The sequence below is a fragment of the Antennarius striatus genome, chromosome 6 (assembly GCF_040054535.1).
Source record: "Antennarius striatus isolate MH-2024 chromosome 6, ASM4005453v1, whole genome shotgun sequence".
Taxonomy (NCBI): domain Eukaryota; kingdom Metazoa; phylum Chordata; class Actinopteri; order Lophiiformes; family Antennariidae; genus Antennarius; species Antennarius striatus.
The window spans coordinates 9,139,549-9,163,930 of record NC_090781.1 but is presented as its reverse complement, the minus strand read 5'-3'; the positions used below and the strand labels follow the sequence as shown (position 1 = coordinate 9,163,930).

Below are 24,382 nucleotides of genomic sequence, written 5' to 3'. Positions count from 1 at the left end.
CTATCCTAAAAAACAACAAGGACCACAGAAGTGGGATTGGCACAGGGGCAGGGGTTAGCAGATAAATTAGACTAATGAACTCTAAACAGTCTTTAGTTCTCTTTAAACACTACTGGGTTTTAATGAGACATCTGTGTTTAATGACAGCTTCAGTTTATTGACTTTAGTTTAAATAAAATAAATAAATAAAATGAAACAATGTTCTGTGCTGTGGGATTTCAAGCCACAAAAAATAGGGAAGACTAAACAAATTACTTCTTCTGAACTTTGATTCCTATCTTTTGCATAAAATGCAAAAGCATTTCCTGTTTCCTGTTTGGCACTATAAGGTTCAAACAGGAACAGGAGCTGTAATATTGAGACATGATGGGAAAATGTTTAATTCCTCTATTTTATGAGAATTAGATGGGAAAGCTAGTTGCAGTCTCATGTCTGTCCATTCTGTAGGACCAGTAATGTCTCATTCCCAGGGCATTGAATACCACCAGCCAGTATGCCATGGGTCAAAGCAGCAAAGTCTTATAAACAGGAATCAGAATGTGTTTCCTTCCCATTAAAGAGAATGAGTGTACAACAAACCACACTGTAAAAACATCTCCCATTGAGACTAAGTGAATTGTCTAGTGGCTAATAATGATGTGCTCATCACTTATGGATCTCAGCTTTGCTACAGAATAAATGTTGGAATAATATATCACTCTTAAATGTCTAGCATGTAGGATTTAAGAGCTGAAATGTAATATAGACTCCAATAATACTACTACCAGGGTGTTTTCACCTGTCCATTTATTCGTTGATTGGTTGATTGGTTGATTGGTTGGCTGTTTTCCCTTGAGTCGCCCATGCTTCTCTAAATAATGTAAGTTTCAGAGATGTCAGTCATGTTTTATGTTTTATTATTTCGTACAGGGTTGGATGAGGGGCTTTCAGCCCCTTGTGAGAGAAGATACAGGTTCGGTATACTGAACTGTCTTCCTCAGCCATAGACTCCATTCACTCTTCGCAAATCACTGTGAATTAATTACACCAGTGCGGATTTAGTTGCCAACTGCTATTGTGCCAAAAACGCCTGATGATAGCTTCAGTGAACAGAACGCTTTGTGAGTTAAACACACACTAATAAGATAAGGAGAGAGCAATGAAAAGAAAGAACGTGCTATGGAGTAAAGTCATCAATGAAGGAATGGATTAAGAGAATTTCACATCCACCCACATATATAAGCTGTGTAGTATGAATTGTCGATCTATAATGATGATTCAAATACTCTCTTTCGACTGAATGGGTGACCAATACCTTCCCCCATTTCTCGCCGCCTCCTAACCTGCAGTCTGATACCATGACAGTGTTGACTTTAATGCATTTTGGCTCCTTATTCTCTCCACTTCATCCCCTTAGCCGTCCACAGAGTCCTGTCACAGGGATGAACAACACAGCTGTTCCAACAGACCCCCCCCCCCACTTTCTTCCTGTGCATTCTGGTATCACAGTGGGATCTTTCTTCAGGCTTTATCGCTCTGCACAGCTCTCACTCTGCCAAGTTTTTCCAATGCTGCTTCATTCTTCTTCAAATAGCATTGCAGTTCTGTCAAGACAAATGACTGGCTAATTAACTCCCAATAAAGGATATCACACAGTGCGTTAATCCGACCTACGTCGTGCCTTCGTTGACCTTCTTTCCCTTTCCTTTATTCACGTCTTTGTGTACGACATGTTATGCCGTCGGACATCCTGTCACTATGTGAACAGCCTCTGTTCATCTCTGGCTACAGCTGTGCCCTCAGTACCCTTATCGTATGACCCACATTCTGTTAGCAAAATGCCCTGTCTGTTGTAACACACTCCCTGGTTTGTTATATTCCTACTATCCAAGAGTTATCATATTCAGAAAACTACCAATTGCATCACTGATTTTGCGAGAGGTAATCCTAAGTAATTCAAAACAAATCACAAGTGATGCTTAACAGTAGCTATTGGAACTATACGTATGTATTTTAATATGGTTCTGTTTGTTTTTCTTATTTATTGTACATTAACATGGTATTATGTGGTTTTGCACGTTGGTCTGTTCTTTGCTGTCCTCAGAAACCTGTTGGATTTTCTTTATTATTTGATCAAAACTATGATTGTGAACTTCTCCACTGGTGATCTGAAGTTTTAAACCCAACATTAACAATTTGACAGTCGTCTTATTAAGGTTGTTTTTCTGTGAATTAAAAAAAAACAACTAACATAATAGAGAACTCAAAATGACGTGCAACTGCATTTTATTTTATAATGTGTTTTTAGCTAAATGATGTAGAAACCAATATTTTCAGGTTAGGTTTCTGCCTGGAAGCATTAACTGACACAAACGCTGAACTCTGAATGTTTTGCTGGTTGATGTTAATTTTTGATCAAGTTAACTAACATATTTATTGGAAATAAAAACAGTAATCAAGCGTAAAGTTGTGTGTTGGACTTTTGATTACAAGGAGGTGCATCAGTGCGTTGTTTACGTAAGTGTGATGGGATACCTCAGTGGTTTAGCCTCTACACTGCTGAGGCTAAAATTCATTCAAAAGTGGTAGAGATGTGAAAGTTACATTATGGTACTAGAATATTATGTATTAGGTGTCACAGTTCTGTATTTGTGTCATGTTGCTCTGCTGTGCTGGTCCCAGCTTGTGGGCGGAGCCTTGTCTCCACGCCGGTGCCTCATTAGACTGATTAGCCTGAGGCTCTTTAATCCTGCTTCTCCTTTTGTTCTGGGCCAGATTGGGTCTTTCTTCCCCATGCTTTGAGTTTGTTGGAAATTTTGAGATTTATTTTGAGTTTCCTAGATTTTGCTTGTCTGAATAAACTATGAATGAGAACTTCTCCCCTCGTGTTCCGCATATGGGTTCTAACCTAACTTGTGACACCTGTGCCTCAGGCCAGTCAACCCGATGAGGCACAGGTGTGGAGACGAGGCTCCGCTAACATGTTTGGCCCCGCCTCCTGCCACACTCCAGCAATGCAGCGCAACCTGACACAAATAAAGAACTGTGATATTAGGTGGGTTTTTTTATGTCCTGTTATTCAGGAATAGTACTTTTGTATTTAGAGCAGAAACAGCCTTTCAATGACCTCATATGGCGATTATGGATTGAAGTTTAATAAAAACTTACAACCAATTCAACTTATGAATAAACTCGGAGCCAATTATGTTCGTATATTGAAGACTATGCGTGTGTATGTGTGTGTGTGTGTGCGCGTGTAATCTCACCATCACCAACTTAGAACAATGCATCTGATTTCTGAAATGTCATTTAATTTACATTTTTTTCTGCACATCTCTACGTGAGGACTCTATGGCCTGCCTTTACTGCCCATGCATGAGCATTCTGCAGGTTTCCTCTGCTCTGCTTGAATGTTGCTGTGTTTTTTTGAAGTTGCTGCACATAACGGACCCATTTCACCAATTACACTCGCTAGACCCACTTTTTCACTGGATTTACCACAGCTGGACATCAGGGGATGTGCTGTCAGGATGCTCTTCATTGAGTTGTTGAGCACTTTTAATACCATCCAGCCCCAGCTACTGTGGAACAAACTGACTACCATGGCTGTGGACCCCCCACATTGTGTACTGGATCAACAACTACCTGACAGATAGACCCCAGCATGTTTGAATAGGGGACTGCATGACATCAGTGGTGACCAGCAGCATGGGGGCTCCTCATGGGACCATAGGTTGGACTCTGTGGAGACAGTTCTAGAGAGTAGGACCATATGTCCAAGGTCAGAGCATCACTGTGGGACAGCCACCCATGCACACTGCCTTCTCCCAGGAGAGGAGCTTCAGTAGAGACTGCTGTCACCGAGCTCCTCGACAGAGATCTATCTATCTATCTATCTATCTATCTATCTATCTATCTATCTATCTATCTATCTATCTATCTATCTATCTATCTATCTATCTATCTATCTATCTATCTATCTATCTATCTATCTATCTATCTATCTATCTATCTATCTATCTATCTATCTATCTATCTATCTACCTACCTACCTACCTACCCACCCACCCACCCACCCACCCATCCATCCATCCATCCATCCATCCATCCATCCATCCATCCGTCCATCCACCGTGCATTGAATCAGTCTTAAATTCTTACAAACTTTATATTAAATGTTTACATCCACAGATGCACCATAAAACTAGCACATTCTGAGGCTTTTCATAGCACAGTGTCCTCCAGCTTTCACAAAGTAGGTCTTGATTCATGAATCACGCCTGCTGGTAAAAAATAGTGACAAATGCATTACTGAAATCAAGTCATACCAAAGTGTTTTCGAAGGGCATTCAGTTGCATGAGTCCATGAAAACAAAACCAAATAACATTCCTGTTATTGGATGTGTGGCAGACAGCCGGTGTTAAATTCTGTGAAGGATGAACTGATCAATACCTCCTCTCCCAGGAGGAGATGTAATCAGACTAACTTTTTGCTACTCTCACCATCTTTTTCCATCAGCAGAGGAAAATACTGACAGAACCTTACTGTAAACACACATACCTGGACACATTCACAAATTACACTTGGACACACACACACATACACACACACACACACACACACACACACACACACACACACACACACACGCACACACACATTTCCCGCATGCAGCTTTAGAAAATTGGATGTTTGAGCTGTGCTCCAAGTGGCACTCAGTGAAAGTCAAGCGGTGACTCAGCAGCGCCGAGGAGCAGTGAGGGAGACACAGCAGGAGGGTTCATGCTAGTGAAGATGTATAAAAATGATGAATTGATTGCAAAGGAGACAACAAGTGAAGATGTTGATGAAAATAAAGCAACACATCCTTTTAATCATACATCAACCCTGGACTGACCTCTCTCCACCCTCTTCTCTGATCTTTTGATTTTCTCTGACGTTGGAGGTAGTCATCTCATTACCATGTACATAATAGAAATTGACCTTGTCTCAGTTTGTACACTTTGTACATTGAAAGACTTCCAAGAAGATTTCACAATAAAGTGGAGAAAAATTCATTTCATTCATTTCTCCAATACTTTTTTGATCAAAGTCTGTAAAGGTAGCTGATAGCTTGTGGTCGTAATGGATTATTAAAGAAAATTACATTTCTGGATCCACTCTTCTTGTTGGTTCCTCTGCAACAAACAAGTTTCATGAAGATCCGTCTAGTTGTTTTAATGTAATTCCACACCTAAATAAACAAACAAAACAAACAAATGTTTTTGTTTTTTATTTTGTGCCCTAAGGGCACACATGTCAAAGTCAATCCCCACGTGCTAAATATGGCTCATGACGAATTATTTATAGCCCCCCGGATGATTTTTAATAGTATTAGAACTAGCCCTCAGGCCATATTGACCCGCTGGTGTTTTGCATGCACCAAAACTACATTCCCCACGATGCAATGGTAGCGGAAGTCACTGTAGCACAGCAAGCGGGCTTTGGTTTAATTGTTTATCAGTATTCAGAGCAGAGGTTTGATTTCGCAACTCCCCTCCTCAAAAATGGCTAAATAGAAGATCGACGCTGAGAGCAGGGGGTTTCAAGCCAGGTGTTTCATGGTTAAGTGTGGCTGTGCTGGTGTGTAACAGGGAGAGAGGCCAAACTCGTGGGTGGAGCCACGGCTCCACACCTGTTGCTCCTCTCCACACCTGAGGCGCTTCCTTACAACAGTTACTGGCATTTACACCTAAACTTCATTGGTGTAATCATCATCAGGCTTTTTAAGCCAGGTGGGATGAGAGCTAGTTGCTGGTTCGTTTCTTTAGTTTGGTTCCTGGACGTCTGTTCTGTTTCTTGCCTGTCTGGAGAATTTTTTGAGTTTTGAATTAATCATGGAAGAAAGATTTGCCTTTGGTGTCCTGCATTTGGGTCCATATCCTGCCATTCGTGACAGGGTGGGAGTCAGAGCGTATGTTCAGAGAGGTCAAAGGTAAACCTGCGTGTCTTCTGCTGAGTTTGCACATTTCGTCTCCGACGCAATGCCTCAGCTGCACATCCAAGCTGCTCGGACGCTCTCTATGTTTCGTAGCACAGACCTGTGTGAACAATTGTTCTCTCTGATGAAGCTGAACAAAATGTCACCCAGGAGCCGTCTGACCGATAAACACCTTCACTCCATCCTGAGGGTTCCTTCAGCTCAGAGCCTGACCCTGAACATTCATGAACTTGTACAAAAGGTGAGACACCATCAAATATCAGGGTCAGCCTCGGACAAGTGAGCATCGAACAGCAAGAACGTATTTTCAGTTTTAAATTCAGTTAAATTTTTACATTTGTTTCTCCAAGATGTGATGTCTCTTTGAAGGAAGTATTGTTTTGTCTGTGTGCCACAGAATTTTTGTATTTGATTTTAAATATTCATATTTATTTCAGTTGAATGGACTTAGGGAAAATTGCTGAAAAGAGCCATGAGAAGAGATACAACTGATTTGATTTTTTTTTTAAATTTTACTCTTTGAAAGCAGTGATTCGTAGGAATGTAGAGCAGCACAATATTTTTTTTTTTTTTTTGTACAATAATGCATTATTATTGTGTATGCAAAATATTGTTATTATTCATGCAATAATGCCTGCGCAATAATGTATTTTCAGTTTTTAATGCATGCAATTTCATTTATGCATTTATCTTGACATTCTTCTTCTTTTTTCTTTCGGCTTTTCCCTTCAGGGGTCGCAAGAGCGAATCAATTGCCTCTATCTAACCCTGTCTTCTGCATCCTCTTCTCTCACACCAACTAATTTCATGTCGTCTTTCACTATATCCATAAACCTGCTCTTTGGTCTTCCTCTAGGTCTCCTTCCTGGCAGTTCAAAACTCGGCATCCTTCTACCAATATATTCACTATCTCTCCTCCTGACATATCCAAAAACATCTTAGTCTGGCCTCTCTGACTTGATCCCCAAAACCTCTTACATGTGCTGTCCCTCTGATGTACTCATTCCTGATCCTATCCTTCCTGGTCACTCCCAGAGAGAACCTCAGCATCTTCATCTCTGCTACCTCCAGCTCTGCCTCCTGTCTTTTCCTCAGTGACACTGTCTCTAGACCAAACAACATCGCTGGTCTCACCACAGTTTTGTACACCTTTCCTTTCATTTTAGCTGAATCTCTTCTATCACAGCACACCTGACACTTTTCTCCACCCGTTCCATCCTGCCTGGACACGCTTCTTCACCTCTTTTCCACACTCTCAATTGCTCTGGACTGTTGAGCCTAAGTACTTACAATCCTCCACCTTCTTGATCTCTTCTCCCTGTAACCTCACTCTTCCACTTGGGTCCCTCTCATTCACACACATGTACTCTGTCTTACTGCGGCTAACCTTCATTCCTCTCCTTTCCAGGACAAACCTCCACCTCTCTAGCTTCTCCTCCGCCTGTTCCCTGCTCTCACTAAAGATCAAAATGTCATCTGCAAACATCAAAGTCCAAGGAGATTCCTGTCTAACCTCGTCTGTCAGCCTGTCCATCACCATAGCGAACAAGAAGGGGCTCTGAATCTGAATCCTAATGGCTCTACTGCCTTCTCCTCATTTAGGCTTTCTATTTATTTCTTGGCTTCAAGCTACCTTTTCTCTCCCATCATCTTTTACACTATGTTCTCTGAAGACAGAGCATTTGTCCATCCTTGGAATTTTTTTTATAATGTTAAATTCAACTGTTAATTTCACTCTTTACTTAAAAAATTGACATCCCAATTTGGTCCACAGATGGACTACAAATAGAAATTCAATTTTTCATTGTAACCTTTTTCTCCATAGAGACAGTTCCTTCATTAAATGACATTTATTGTGCATAAAATATTTTAGTGTCAGCCTGACATTTAAATACAAACCAATTGTCAGTGTCTCAACACCTAATCTTCCAATCCCCTCCACTATTTTGTCAACAGAAGATCATCACAGATTTGAATGACGAGCAACAACTAATGAAACAAGTGCAGCAAAAGAAAACCATGAAGGAAATGCACATCAAGGAGGACAAACACACCAAGGGAGAGCTCGAGATGCTGGTGAAGCATAGTATTGAGAAAACTGAAGAAAGCACTGGATTGATAACGGATCAGTGAGGGATACGATCGGGCAGAAGGAGAAGGAAGCACTTCACAAACATCATACGATCACCATGATTACAACGCTAAGCTACAGACACAGAAGGAGAAAAAGTTATCTCCAACCAGAGATGTTGGAGCACTTCTTCACAGCTTGGCAACAGCAGGAATCAAACTGTTGTACTATTTATTACTGATGACTTATTACTGCCACATCCAAGTTGCCACAGTTGTGAAATTACAATAAATCCCTCTATTCTATTCTAGCAGGGTGACATTGCATTTGCAACAAGTAAAAATAAAAATACAAGACATGTTGAGAGCTGAGCCACAGACAGACATGTCTGTTACTTCTTCTAGAAGAAATCGAGGAGATGAAAGATGAACCCGAGGCATCAAAGTGAGATAAGGAATGAACACAGAGAAAAGTATAGGAATGATGTCATCAACTTTGGGCTTCAAGTGGAAAGCCAGCAGCAAAAGCTTGGCATGAATATTAGGAAGCATGTGGAGACAGTGCAAAGTAGCCGCCGTGCAATACGAAGTCTGAAAGCTGAGTAGGAGGCCTTGCAAAGGAAGACCCTCAGTTAAATTTGGATCAGCATCTGAAAACTTGACTCCAAATCTGGACCAACTATAAGCTTTCAACGAAGCTCCTTCTGTTTTGCGACAAGAGCCTTGGAACCAGAGATTGAGTATTGGAGCAGAGACGTTACATTCAGCAGAAGTCCAGCTCCAGAGTCGTTCCCTTTCCCTCAAAACCAGGAGGAGACCGACATCTCCTCAGAAACTCCTGAGACTCATTCACCGGTGGGAGGATGTACAAACTTGACTGTTCATGACCAAAAAGTCAAATTATTACATATACCTCATGTGATGCATTTCTCTTTAATCCCTCTTGTGTTGGGTTTTCTCAGGGTATTTTATTTTTTTATTTTAAATAAAAGGGTTTATTTGGGTTTATTTGTCTAAAAAATGAACACAACTAAAATTCTAGATTAACACCATCAACTATAGCACTATAGATATTAATGTGGAAACCCTCAAGGTTAGCTCCTGCAGTATTTAAAGCTTTTGCTCCTCCATAGAAGTAAATCCAAATTCACTTACTCATATTGAAGGTTTACTGGATATGAAAGAATTTCTCCCTTTCTCTTATTTATAGGACAACCATGTTGAAGGGCACTGGTATGTGAGATGGTCATGAGGGCCGTACATCATAGTTTGTGAGGTGGGCGACAGAAGTTGTGATTATTGGATCAGCACCGCTTCATTAAGTCTCCACACAACACAGTCTGTCTGTAATGCCTGTGGACAGAGAGATGGAGGGAGGGAGGCAGAGAAAAGAGAGAACTATAGGATTGACAAGTACAAGAGAAAGTAGAGAGAGAGAGACACAAAACAAATGTATGGGTGAATGAATAAATGGAAGTAGAGACACAATGCTTGTGAGTGTGACTGAATGACAACACCAAATGGTGGAATAGAATAGTCTGATGCAGGGATCAGCGAGAAGGGAGACAATGCATGAACAGTGATGGCCGCCAGCTTCCTGTTCATGCTGGCTTAGTCGCATTTCCATAAAAGCTCCAGCTGTGTTGGCAGCGCTTTGGACTGCTAATTTAAAGCCATCCAGCAATTCTGACCATCGGACTGCTATGGATATTATCTCTATTGTTCAATTAAGTCTACCACAATACCTCAATAGGTAAATGATCCCATGCGCAGATTTTACATTTACATGCTCTAGTGATTGACTAACAGGCAAAGGCAGATTCCTGCATTGTACTGTTGAAGCTTAACCGCTAGTCTCAAATGATAAACAGATGGTGCTATCTGGTGGCTAGATTGGGCATCACATCTTTGAACAAGCAGCATTCTTGACATTTTGAGAGGAAAATCCAATCTTGGGCTCCTTTTTTGGAAAAGAAACTGGAGCTGGAGCTCACGATCATTGGATGGGAGTCAGTCTACACCCTGATCAGGATACCAGGGGTTCTAAAGAGACTGACTACTCAAGTTCTCCTGTTTATCCATGGAAATTTTGAGACACCAGTCTAACTTACATGTCTCTGAACTGTGGGAGGAAGGTTGGACATACGAACGCAGGGACAGCATGCAAACTCCTCCAAAATAATATTAATGTCAGAGTTAGATGAGGTGATGCCATGGAATATTTCCCCAGTGTGGTTAGCAAAATCAAGGTGACAACAACATCGAAGTTAAATCACGGCTTTCTTTTTACATCTGTCTGTTTCTACAGAATAAACAAACCAGATATTAAATATTAATTATAATATTCAATATATTTATATACAAATGTATCAAGAGACTTTTTCTTTAGTTCACTTGTAAATTTTTATTACTTTTTTATTCATAACAGCAAGAATCAAATATAGCAATGCAGGCCCCATGAAAAAATGTATCGAGAAACAATATTTCTTAATGACATACATCAGTCAAAGCTGGCGCAGCAAAGCACAGGTTAAATTAGCTACATTCATGGCTTCAGTTATTACACGATGTAGTTAATAAAACCCCAGGAAACACATTCCTGTCAGCTTCAAAAGGTTCAATTTCCCACCTCTGTTTTTTGTTCAGGTTTCCTCTCACACATTTGGTTCCGATGAGATTATATTTTATGGCTTTAGACTGCGACAATCCATAGTTTTCTCCACGGGGGGCTTTTCAGAGGAGGTGGCGTGCATGCAAACATGACACATCCTTACAGGGGGCGCGGAGCAGTAAAACAAGCATAAACAAACAGCAGCATAAGACAGAATACATCATATTAGCACTACAGGCAGAGAAAACAAACAGATAAAAAAAAAGTTCAGTTTACATTATATTATAAATGTAAGCATGCGTGCTTGTAGGAGATGACAAAGTTTTAATGACTTAACAACCTAACTAATGACTTTTCGGTCTGTATTCTTAAATTCTGCCTGATTGAACTACATTCCTCTGGAGTCAGTTTCATCTACTAGAAGCACAGCTTACATCAACATAAAGAACATACTTATAGCGATGGTGTTTGTGTTGCATGTATTTCAACTCTCCAAGTGGTAAAACCTTTGTGAGTACATTTTGAGGAATCTTTTTTTTTTTAAAATAAACCACTATTCTATTTTTGTATTTTTATATATGTTTTAGTCCATTACATTGATAAAATATTGTATACTGTAAATACATATTCCTGTGTAACATGTTTACTTATTCAATATTACTGTTGTGATTTTTTCTTTAAATATGAATTTCCTGTAACATGCATTCCTCTCTGAGTAAAGAGACATAATGTGTTGTGATTGGTTGGGCCTGGGAGGGCATGGCCATGGCACACAGACCTGTTCGTACAGGCAGGTTAGGGTACCAGACAAACCCAGTCAGGCCCTTACTCTGGAGGGTACAGTGGACCCCTCCTCCGGTAGGTTACCTGGCAAACTACAAGCTGCTGACAAAAAAGAAGAGTAACACTTGGCCTTTTTTGGGGTCGGAGAGTTGGAACTCAGTGACCTCTTTGATGCAAGCAATTTTGTTCAGCCTTTCAAGATTTTTTTTTTGTTATCCTAGCAAAATTCCATATCATTATAGACATTTTTTTATTCAAAATAAGATCTCAATATACATGATTCTCTCTTTTTTGGCTATATACAGAAGTGCAAAAAAGTCAAACCGTTATCACCTATGTCGCCTCGAGTTTCCCCACCCCACCCTTGCTGTTTGCTTTTGGCATATAAAGAGACTCAGTTCCCTACTCCACACATTCACATGACCCCGCCAGCAACAGCACCCCCAACAAGTTTTCAAATATGCAGCTTTTGTCCAACATGGCCCAATTTCCAGGGAGAGTAAAAATATTAAAACAATAGTTACAATTTGAAATGGATACAGTAGAAAATAACATCTTTACCCTAAACATCTAAGATCTAGATTTTTATAATATTCCTTTTTTTTTTTGTAGGACTGGTTACAAACCTTATAGTCATTAAAATATTAATTGGTTATTGGCAATGGTTGCCACAGTGACAACTTAGCCTCTCTGTTCTGTTACTTCATCACTGTTGGATACTCATATAAAACACCTTTGTTCAAAGAACACAAAGAGACTAGAGAAATGAACAATATGCATACAGTTCAACAATATGCATAACATAGAAAATATTGAGTTTACAATCATAATCATACCAAATTAACATTAGTTGGAATCTCAAGAAACTATGCATGGGAAAGACACAAACACACACATTTTTACCTAATATTATAATAAGATAATACTGTATAGCAAGCAAAACTTAAAATCTGAACTAAATATCAAAATAGAATTCAAACAAATATAACTGTCCTCATCTACAGAAAACCACCAGTTAAGAAAACACTGTCTAAAACACAGAGAGAGAGAGTGTGTGTGTGTGTGTGTGTGTGTGTGTGTGTGTGTGTGTGTGTGTGTGTGTGTGTGTGTGTGTGTGTGTGTGTGTGTGTGTGTGTGTGTGTGTGTGTGTGTGTGTGTGTGTGTGTGTGTGTGTGTGTGTGTGTGTGTCATGAATTAGGCAACTGGATGGTTCAAGATGGCGTGTTGCATTGTGCTGACCCGATGGTACATTCTAAGGCTTTGGATGAGCAATACAATCGTTTATATTCGCATTTCTTTCCCTGTACTATCCACTAATTAAATATGCCTGAAAAACCAGAACAACATACACAAAGAGTTCTAGAGATCTACTTTTCATATTTCTTTTCATGTCTTCTGGGCTCGCCATCAGCGCCCATAATTTGTCCCATTAGTCTCTTACAATGCTTAGTAACAGCGACACAAATGACTTTGGCTGAACCGAAAAAAATTCTCAGGTAGACATATTGAACAGTTATTTTTAAATGTGTCAGACAATATATATACACAACATTTTAATGATCTGCCTTAAAATTTTGTATAAACAGAAAACCAAATCAGGTCCATCACCTGGTGGACGTTTTGACTCCTGTATCTCAGCAGTTTGGATATCCACTGATCACCCTGTTGTTTCAAAGATTCTCATCAGTACATCATCACATGGAGAGTCTTCGTGCAAGACCTCCCCCACTCATCCAACATTTAGCATTAATAAACAATTGAATGATCATGGAGACATCTGTATCAGCACAAATACGTTTGTTACCCTGACTAGACACCAACAACAAAGTCTAAAACTTAAACTATTCATTCAGTAGATTTAAATAGAGCAGACAATTTGATGAAGATAACCCAATAAGCAGGCAATCACAGGTCATGACATGAGAGAAAACAGACGTATTAAAGGGAATCGTCAGGTTTAACACTTAACACTGCTTGATTATCATTCATGTGTTTTGAGATGTATGGCACTTTACAGGGACTCCTGCAAGGACACAAGACATGTGCTTAAAAGAGAGCAAGGTAGGCTACAAATGTTATACACTTCACAGACATATAGGTGCTATTTTGCCTCTGAGTGCAATGTCATTTCCCTTTTTATTGGTTTAAAACAATATAAAATCATAAACAAATTCTTTGTATAAACAAATGAACACATTTAGGCCAAAAACCAACAGTCGAAAAAACAAACATAAGTCGTGATTCTTGGTCAAACTGAAGCAACAATCCAGAGGATTCTTTTCTATGACTGCTCCACACATTTACCACATATTAACATTCAAAGTGTGTCCGGTGAATAAAGGTAAGTTGCCTTTACCCAGTGAAAGGCAATATTAATGCAAATGACGTTCTTTTCCTTTGTGTAATAGTGTGCATGAAGTATAAATGAAAATTCTAACAAACTGTGTGTCCGATGATACATGCAGATTTGCTCCTAGCCGGTTGAAATTTGATTCTTCGTTTTAGTTTTGATGTTACAGGCATGAAGGTTGACCCCTACTCTTGGACGAAACTCCAGCCGGCTCCACGTTCCATCTAAAAAGGTTTTCGAAAACACAGCAAGTCATTATGAAGGTAGAAAACAGAAGCCATAACAAAGCTGACTCTAGACATCCTTCAGGTTCTAAAATCACGAAAGACTTTGAGTCTTACAAAAGACAAAAAATACAAATTCAAAAAACAGATTTGTTCAAAAGGCTTTTTTTTTTTCTTACACCAAATGCCCTTGCAAAACTGTAGCAGAGGATAGACCTTGATGGGATCATCATCCATTGAGCTATTGATCTGATGTAAGCTGATGTGAAGTTTCCCTGCATGCATCAGCTTAATGGTGTAAAGGCAACATGATGATATTACAGGTGACCTAATGAAATGCAACATAAAGTTGCTGCTTTCTCTATCTGAACCTCAGTGGAATCTTCATGGTAACAAATCTCAATTAAATACATGACAAAGCCATTAAAATACCACAGGTCGAGCATGGACGTCATTCCTTTTGAAAGTTCAAGAAGTAAACACTTCCTTAACTTTGTTTTTGAAAACATATTTTTTTCTTTACATGTCAATACATTTACAGGTTGCTCAAGAACATAAGACAAAATTACATAAGGAGAGAACAAAATATACTTGAGCTTGCATTTACCAATATAAATATGGAAAAGGGGGGAAATGAATGACTATTTGTTAAAAGAGTACTTCAACTTTTTCTTTTCTTTTTTTCCCCCACACTCGTTACAGAGCAGGACACTGTGTGTGGGGTAATTTGTAAGTTTAAGAGGTACCGGTACGTCAGTTTCCTTCAGAAAGTGTAAGGATAGTTGTGTGCTTACATTTCTCATGCTTAGATTGATTAGCTCAACTAATCATATTTAAGTGAGAGCTATCAGTTCTCTTTTAAGGCCCAGAAAGAAATCAATAAGGTTATTTCCAAATTATGAAAATGTCACTTGAAGTGATAAAAATAAATACTAAATACTATTGCAATTATTTGTTAACGACAATAATCATACTGAGAAGAGAACAAAGAAGAAGATTTTAGAAGTCTGAATTCAAAATGACATAAAGTATGGGTCTTCCAAAGACGGGTTGTACCTGCTTTTCTGATTGAGACTCCTACATCTGGGCCACATACTTGTGACTAGTCAGATGGTCTGCAGATATTATTGGAATCTGATTGATGGGGAGAAAATAAAAGAGTGAGAGAGAGAACAAAAGTTTAATGCAAGGAAGAAGACACAGATGGAAAAAAGATGCATGGTAATTGAATCGTGCACATTCACATTCATGCATATTTATTTAAAAAGCATGTGGGAATTATAACCAAAAAATACACCCACTGAAAGTCAAAGCTGAAAAGAAAAAAGGGGGAGGGAGGGAGAGAGAAAGAGAAAGAGAAGGGGGTTATGGAGAAGCAGATGGACTGAGGGATAAGGGAAAAGCAAACCTGATTGGTTGCTGCAGTTGCAAAGGGAACACTTGTGGCAGATGATGTGGCTGCAGACACAGTGGCTGGAGTAGCACCGTGCATCATGGGTACTTGGAGGGAACAGGCAAACAAACAGTTCATTCAGAGCAGATTTTATGTTTATCTGTAGGTATGTCTGCATAAAGCTCAGAAACATAAAAACATCTGTTAAAGCCATTTGAAACATCTTCATATGAAATCTATTTGCAAGTTATCACCTCATGAGTACCGTATTTGTCATGTATAACCAGACGGGATAATGAAGTGCGCTTTACATCAGAGAGCACGGGATGGAAATAAAATGAAGCAGGAGTTAAGGAAAGATCATACTGCAACAAGCATTAGGTGACTGGAAACTGTGGCAAAACAAGCTTTGTTACAGTGTATAATAAGAAAAAACAATTTCCAACTGAAATTACACTCAATCATGATCAAAATTGGCATTCATACATACTGTATACCACTTTGGGTCCATGTCAAAATATGAATTCACAAAACATAGAATAGGCTCACGTTATGTTCTGAGTTAAATGACATATGAGTTTGGTAAGGAAAGCTGGCACCTACCAACACTTGTTGCAGGTGTCATACACAATATCGAGCCTGCCCATCATGCATTGCAATAGGGTGTGGAGTGAATAGGGGGGAGAAGAAATCAAAACAACTCATTACAAATGTGATAACATAAATATAAGATAGTCAAACATCTTGGACTTAACGTGGGTAACAACAAACTGCGCTTCAAAACAACCTGATTATTAATAAAACACTAGATTTAAAACATCATTCATGAAAATTTTCAGTCCTCGACTGTCTAGACCCAGTTTATAGTTCAGCTGCATATGCTCCACTAAATAGAAGCAGAGCTTTAACGCCGGTGGTCCTCTCCTGTGAGTAAGGCAACAGCTGTTGGCACTACAGTGGTTTTTTGAATGACCTGTTTTCTAAACCCTCAAACTTTGTGGCAGTGATGTGAGAGCACACAAGTGTGAGGCCTATGAGGATCTGAGTATCTGAACATCTCATGGAAAAATATTCTTAGTCTGTCAGACGGGCATAAAACGACTAGGTAGCGGATGTAGGTCTGAAATCACAAGCTGTGTCTGCTTCTATACTAAATCTATATGGATATATATCTACAGGTATCTCTCAGTCTCTCTCTCTCTCTATTCATATATATTCATTCATTTTCTCTAACTGCTTCATCTGCTTTTGTGGGTTATGGGGAGCTGGAGCCTATCCCAGCTGTCTTGGCGCATGAGGCGGGGGTAACACCAGGGGCAACGCCAGTGCACCGAGACAGGCAAACATGCACACACACTCATTCCTGCGGGTAATTTGGAACGGTCAATTAACCTGAAGTGCATGATTTTGGAGGTGGGAAAAAGCCGGAGAACCCGGAGAGAACCCACGCAGACATGGGGAGAACATGCAAACTCTGCACAGACTGAGGCTCGAACTCAGAACCATCTTGCTGTTCTGTATACTGTACTCTATATAATCTATAAATGGTATCAGCCTCATGCCTGAGAACAACAGCGGATGTTACTCTGTGTGCACTACACTTCACCAGACCTTTTTCTTCCCTGAGTTTTGGCTGAGGGGTGGACCTACATGATCTGACAGGCAGCATCTTGTCATCTTTGCGTCAAATCAAATAAAGAAGGCTGAAGTCTCACCTGACGGTATGAAGGCAGCCTGCTGCTGAAACTGCATGTTGGCCAGGGCCTGTTGGTACGGGAATATGCCAGCATTGAACATAGTGGTGGCACCATTGGCTTTTTCAAGTGCAGGTCTCTTTGGTAAAGGAGGCAATACAGGAGGGATCCCCTAATGACGGGGGGGAGGGGCAACACCAAAAATAAAGGAATGGGAGTAAAGAAAAGCAAAGAATGATAGCAGTGACATTCAGGGCAGAGAGAAGAAATAATTCCGTTAGAACATGAAATCGTCCCTCCAAACATTTCTTACAATCACTGGCCAGCAAGAAAAGCACTGCGCTACCTCCGTCAGAGAAAGACAAGGCAGCACTAACAGTGACTTCTACCTTACTTGTAATAACACTACCCTAAACATGTTACAATGTTTATTTTAGAGAACCAATGATGTACTTTTTCTGTAACAATATTGTAATTGAAGTAGTTAGGGAAGGCAGCAAATAGTACACGATAAGCTGAGTTAAGGCTGCTACAATACTGTAAGTCTTCAACAATTACACATGCAGTATGAAGAATGGCATACACAACACATGCAGAGACTAACAAACCATATTACACAGTACATTATTACATTTCCATGCCTGGTAATTACTTAGGAGATTCACTTCAGGTGATGAATTGATCACTGAAAGCTTTATTTTTGAAGTTTTTCATTCCGGCTTCCTGATGTTTCAGATTTTATCAGTTTTTAATCATTTTATGAGGCAAAATCTATGGCTGCAATCACTTCATCATTCCTCAGTGTTTCCTAATCATTAAATGTTGACAATAATTTAGAACTTCAAAAAAATATGTTCACTACAAACAGCTACATGCCAGCTAAAAGGTGAAAGGTCATAGTACCAGGTCAAAAGTTGAGTTGAGGGGTCGCTTCAGTGACTTGACAGCCGACTGAGTCTTAATTAGCAGGCAGCGAGCACATGATGAGAATGGGCCAATGGGGTTCAAGCGCATTAACATAAACCAGCAAGCGGAGGTGCATCATGGGGCAGCAGTGCAGTGTGTGTTGGTAAAAAAAACAAAAACAAATAAAAACAAATCATTGGAATGCAATATAGAACAATAACAAGACTAGGGCATGCACATTAATGGCTGTAAAGTTACTGGTAATAATTATTGACCTCTGATTTTTTTTTTTTTCAAACAAACAGAAAAAACAAACAGAAAAAAAAGTACATTTGCAAACAAATGTACTTTTGTTTGGTTGTAAAGTGCTCTGAGCTAGAGGAGAGGATGGTTCATTTTATTAAGCAGATTAGTTAAATTAACTGGATTTAGTTAAACTAAAGGCCATAAATCAAATTTATGAGTGACCTCAGATTAACGGAATCCCAGGATGAGTAGCTGGTTTCCTACCACAGTCTATAGAAAGCTTAAGAAAAGTTATCCAAAACTGTTCAAAATCAACCCCTTGGACTTTCTTGAAGTTTCTTGAAGACGTTTCCCCCTCATCACAGAGGCTCTTTTTCCCAGTTCTAGTGATGGTTGGTCTTGTCTCAGCTTTTTAACCCCGTGAGCTGTGGTCAGTGCTATTCATATTCATAGAACCGAAGAAGCCTCGTGGATGAGAGGTGAAACGTCCCCAAGAAACTTCATGAAAGTCCAGTGGATTGATTTAAACAGCTTTGAATAACCATGATCTGGATAATTGAGAACCTACACAGACATCTTCAGAAAAAAATCAAAACTACCCATTAGATACAATGTGCCACTAATAAGGCACAAATCACACTTCATTCACATTTGTGGAGTCAGTAACATTTTTTATTTCATGCATCTTATGTGATTAGATATATATTTCATCTTGTGCTTGCTGTATAATGGCATTACTTTATTTCATATATTTTAATAAGTGCACTGCAGCTTTGTAATAGAAGATACACTGGAATGCTAAAAGATGTGGGAAAAAAAAGGTAATGTAGCTGATGTGTGGCTAATTTGTCATCTGGCTTCAGCTGACCTCTGAACTCATGTCATTTACACCGCATGCATGACTGTTAGGCTTTATCAGAAGAGTATCTGAATATGGACAGTTACTAGTATGAAAAATGATTATGATCTCAGTAGTGTTTACTTCAAGTGAAGAAGGGGGGCCGTGTTATCACTTTGTCTTCCTTAAAACCTGATCCACGTGTTTGTGAAACAAGCACCTCATACTTACAATATCCTAGAATATGACAGTGATGGAGGGTAATGATTCTCGTTAGCTTCGCATTCAGTTCTTTCCAAGTCATTAGCTGTTATTTGCATATTTTTTCTCTACAGGTTTCTTGTATTATCCTGTTGACTCTTTGCAACATAACATTGGTTTATCCTGTGATCAGTACCTTAAATGCATCCCGAGGAAAGACATTTTACAATTTTTTTGACTTTTCAGTCAGACTGTCCGCTCTTCCAAATCTTTTGGTTATCAATTTGTCTGATGTAAACATTCTTAACAATTATGCACGGCATAATATACGGAGATGATGTCTTTAGACCCCCCCCCCCTTAAATCCAATTCAAATTGGATTTAAGATCTGATGATGCTTAAATCCAATTTGAATTCAAGTTTATAGAGCTTGGAATTGGAACATATGAAAACGATGAGTTCAAAATACTCACTTACCTAATAATTGTGCACACAGTGTACAGCTCTTGGCTGAGGAAGACTACAGTATATTGTGTCCCTAATGATCACTGCACAGCAGAAACAATTTAATTGTCTCCACGATTGTCTTTTAAGGAAACACACACACCTACTTACTTTGCGTAGCTAAATATGTAAATGAGAACACAGCAAAACAAAGTGGAGCAGGGCAGAGGACGAGGCTCACTCGCATACTGCACATTAACGACTGCAGGTTGAAGCTAATAGACTGTCTGCCATCTCACTGATCATTAGATCACTTTACAGACTCTGAGTTAAAGCACAGTCTAGAACATGTTGTTTCAAACAACTATATCCATAAGTTAATCAATGCTTTATGCTTCATGGTGTAGCTGCTGGATTGTGCTTCAAGGCCAAATATTCCAAGTTTAATAAACGCACACTGATATTAGAAGAGCTTGATGATTTATTTTAATTCCCCACTAGAGAAGAGAGACAAAAAAGAAGGAACGAAAAGTTTTGAACTCATATTCTTGTTTTGAAATAACAACATGAACTTAACTCTGGCTCAGGCTTTATTTGGTTTAAGTTTGCCCTCTGGCTGCTCATTAGTGGATTACTGGCTGTTCTGAGACACTGGAGGTTCTGCAGCTTGTGTTGTAGTCCGAGGACGGGTACATACCATGGCTGCTGCAGCCGCAGCCTGGTTGACTTGGTGTTGGGCGGCCTTGATTTTGGCCTGCAGGTGAGCCAGAGGGTGAAAGTACTTGCACTTCTCCCTAGAGCAGCGACCCTTAATGTAGTCCATACACACAGTGACCGTATTGTCGTTGGTGTCAATCATAGTGCTGTCTGCAGGGTGGGCGAAGCGACAGTCATTCTCTCCTCGTGTGCAGTTGCCTCGCTGGTATTCTCGACACACCTAATGCACAAAAACATACAAACAACCACATACTTTATCTATAAATGTGCTTACATGATCATGAGACTTTCAAAAACATTAAAAACTTAAATCTGCATGTATTATGAAGTTACTTCATAAAGTTCCCTTTACCCTCATTTGATGAGGTAATCAATCTTTTCAAGCATTTCACAACTTGACAATCACTTAACCAGATGAAACCAATCAAACTTAACGGCAGCTTCAGCCATTACTGTTGATTGATCAGCAGAATAGAGCATAACTGGTGTTTACAGACTCATCAATCACACAGCATTTCGCCATTATTCAAATGAGCAGTGTTGTTGTTCCTCCGAGAGACAGAAGAGAGCAGCATCGGCCTGATGGGTTGGAAGCCTGATGCCTCAATCTGATAGCAGAGGCTCATTGAGACTCATAATAAGTATAAGGCTCAGTGGGGGCTGTAGGTGACGTAATCACCAGCCCACACATAATCACTCTGACACACACGCACACACATAACGGGAGCACATGGGAATTACGAGGTTCAGTCTTTTCCTAGGATTACATTTTGTCATTTTTTTGTGCCGCAACTGAAGATTCCTGGTTAAGTCACCACTGTGTCCGAAACAGATTCCTAAACAAATGAAATATAATTTCATGGTAGGTTGTATTTCTCATTGACATATAACAAATCATTTATTAAATGTCTGTTTACCCGTCTCACTGCATAAGGAATGGATCTCCTTTGTTGGGAAACATTTGCCACATGAAAAGGCCACCGATGCTGTTGTCTTACAAGGTTCCCCTGCTCTCCTGTCATGAAAGCTCATCACACACACTATCATAGTGTGAGCGATGAGATGAAATTCTCTCTCTATTCCTGCCCACCTCTCCATACATTTATTCATTCACATACTAATGTACAACTGTATGTCTACATCCTCACCACTGCCAGCATCACCACTGCCGCTACTGCTTTTTTTTTTTTTAAGAGAGACTGCCTTGTTGTCAGGCAGATGTTGGAGAGGCTGCTGAAGCAGGAAAGGAGGGAGGGATGAAGGGAGGGAGAGAAAGGAAAATTTAAGAGCAGTTGATGATTAAAGAGGATGGAGAGATGAGGATCAAGGAGACAGCGAGAGTCACTGGGGATCGAGTGAGTGTGACTGGCATGGTAAGAAAAAAAAAACTAAAGGAAAAATGGGGAGGATTGAGTAAAAGCAATTTGATATTCTCTACACCAGGTGTGGATCAGCTTGTTTTCTTAACGGTGCTTAATCAAGTACTAGCAAGAGCTAAAAAGGTGGAAGTGCTTAGTCAGTCAAGCAAATACTGCGCCTGTTAATTATATTTATGTCCCCATGGTAACTTTCCTACGAGGCCATTTACATCACCATGGTTGTAAAGCAATAAATGACTTTATGCATTGTAAAAAGACAACAAGTTAGAGACACAGAGGCAGCTTGAAAATGATCCAAGATGGTGAACTTTCTTCTAGAAAGCTATTAGCTACAGGCTAATATAAGTCTGTCCCCTTTCTCAAAGATATTTTTAGCCAACCTATTTCCTGACAAATTGAACCAGGGTATGTCATCAGCCAATCACAGAGCATCACCAGTAGACAGTGTTGACCACTGGTCTCACAGCAATGACGAGTATATGTTCCCTGCCAATAATAATAGTATAATACAGGTAATAAAGAGTTCTGCCTCGTGACTGGAGCTCAGTGGACAAGGCCAAATAATCATTTCAAGCAGTCCAAGATGTCTTGTCTTAGAATTTCCCCAATGTCTTTAGCTTTGATTCACCGTCTTCACTTTCCATTGTCTTTGTCTGTCCCAGCTCACTCCCCTGATGACCACAAGGGTGCAGATTGATTTCCCATGGAAAGGGTTTCTTCTATTTTTCTTGTCAATGAATCCCCCTCTCACCCCACATGTCATCTGATCAATCAGGGGTCCAGCTACTTCCTGAGACTCTACCCCATTAATTACCCCGATATCCTGTCACACCTCTTGTCTCATTGCTTGTTTTGTTTTGGTGTCACTAACTGTCGTGTCACTCCAGATCATGTCTCATCAGCAATCAACTCATTCCCTTCACCTGCCTTCTCTCCACAAAACCTGCAGCCACTCCCCAATCAGTCTCCACTCTTCATATGTCTGCTCAGCCCTCTGCTCTCTGCCAGATTGTTTAGTGTTCACCATGACCTTCCAGCCTTTGAATCCTGACTGTTCTGTTTTTTTTGTGATTGACTCAGCCTGTTTCCCGGACCCTGCCTTTCGTAAACTCCACCTTGGATATGTCGGTCTGGTTTTTGGATTGCCTCTTGTGTATGACCCCGCCTGGTTTTTGGACTCTGCCTGTTCGCCTACCGTTTGTCTGATTCATCTGCCTGTTGGACTGTTTACTCGGAACCGGAACCATGCCTGTACTATTAAACCTTTTTGAGTGTTGACCCACCTGCTACTCTGTCATGCTTTCGGGTTTCTCCCTGCAAGTCATGTCCGAGCCCTGACAGAACAATCTGTCCACTATGAACCAAGCCGACAGCAATCTTGATCTGTAGAATTCACCATCAGAACTCAGCTTGACCCCGCACTATGACCATCACCTCCAGCTCTTAGCTGAGGTCATTCGGTCCACAACCGCCCACCAGGAGCGCAGTATGAACGTCCTCCAGGAACAGCTTGCTGCGTTTTCGACGGCACTCCCAAGTCGTCCTAACCCACTGCTGTCCCTGAAACTCCTGCTCGGTCAGCGACTGGTTCTGTGGCTGGGGGCTCGCTGAGTTGCTTGTCTGTGCGTCTGTCCAGTCCTTCTCTACCGAGTTGCGGAAGATCTTTCATCATGTGACTCCTGGGAGAGAGGCAGCCAGGGGTTTGTTGAACTTGGCCCAAGAGGGAAGATTGGTAGCTGACTACTCCATAGACTTCCGCACCATGGCAGCTGAAAGCGAGTGGAACCCCTCTTCCCTGTTCGGCGCCTTTTATAACGGGTTGGCAGACCATATAAATGAGGAATTGGCGACGCGTGATCCTCCCGCGGCTCTCGAATCCCTTGCGGCCCTGGCCACTCAAATTGATGTCAGTCTCCGGGAGCGCAGGAGGGAGAGGGCTTACTGTCTCAATACAGTCAGGATGTTCCGCTCCGCATCTGCTTCTCCGCTACCTCCGCCGCCGTCAGAGGAGGACATCTCTAGAGGTCAGGTGAAGCCAACGTAATTGGGTCAGGCATGTCTGTCCCCAGTGGAGAGAGAGCATTGTCTGCGGGGAAATATTTTCCTCTAGTGTGGCCAGCTTGGCCATTTCATTTCTTCATGTCTGGTAAAAGGCAGGGCTCACCAGTTAAATGGAGGGGGCTGGTGAGCTGGTCAATAAACTTGAGTGTGCCCTCTTAATCTGTGCTGCAAGCCTTACTTCGCTGCACCAGTCAGGATATCAAGGTACGTGTGTTAATTGACTTTGGCGTTGACGCTAACCTACTTGACATGACTTTGGCTAATCTATTGGGCGTCAGTAAAGAACTTTTGGCTGAGTCCATCCATGCCGACGCACTGGATGGTCGTCTTCTGTGTCGGGTAACTCACCAAATGAGTTTGGAATGGAAACCACAGAGAAAATTTCTCTTTTCACCTCAGTCACTTGCCTGAACAACCGGTGATTTTGGGATACCCTTGGCTGCTAAGGCACAACCCACACATAGACTGGACGTCTGGGATGACTCTCCAGTGGAGTTCACATTGT

At 40.6% G+C, this 24,382-nt stretch overlaps 1 protein-coding gene across 7 annotated transcripts in view; it reads right to left on the bottom strand.

Moving 5' to 3' along the window:
• Positions 1-10,417: 10,417 nt before the first annotated feature.
• Positions 10,418-24,382, bottom strand: part of LOC137596372 (muscleblind-like protein 1) — an 82,290-nt gene continuing 68,325 nt past the window's right edge. For 5 of the 7 annotated variants that reach the window (XM_068316836.1, XM_068316835.1, XM_068316840.1 and 2 more), the window contains 7 exons: positions 20,418-20,657; positions 17,989-18,042; positions 17,107-17,257; positions 15,995-16,030; positions 15,407-15,498; positions 15,055-15,132; positions 10,418-13,998 (listed from right to left, as the gene is read on the bottom strand). In XM_068316836.1, coding sequence (XP_068172937.1) covers positions 15,076-15,132; positions 15,407-15,498; positions 15,995-16,030; positions 17,107-17,257; positions 17,989-18,042; positions 20,418-20,657 — 630 coding nt within the window. In that variant the 3' untranslated portion in view covers positions 10,418-13,998; positions 15,055-15,075. The remainder of the gene's footprint in view (positions 13,999-15,054; positions 15,133-15,406; positions 15,499-15,994; positions 16,031-17,106; positions 17,258-17,988; positions 18,043-20,417; positions 20,658-24,382) is intronic. The other 2 variants (XM_068316837.1, XM_068316838.1) reach the window with 2 other exon arrangements.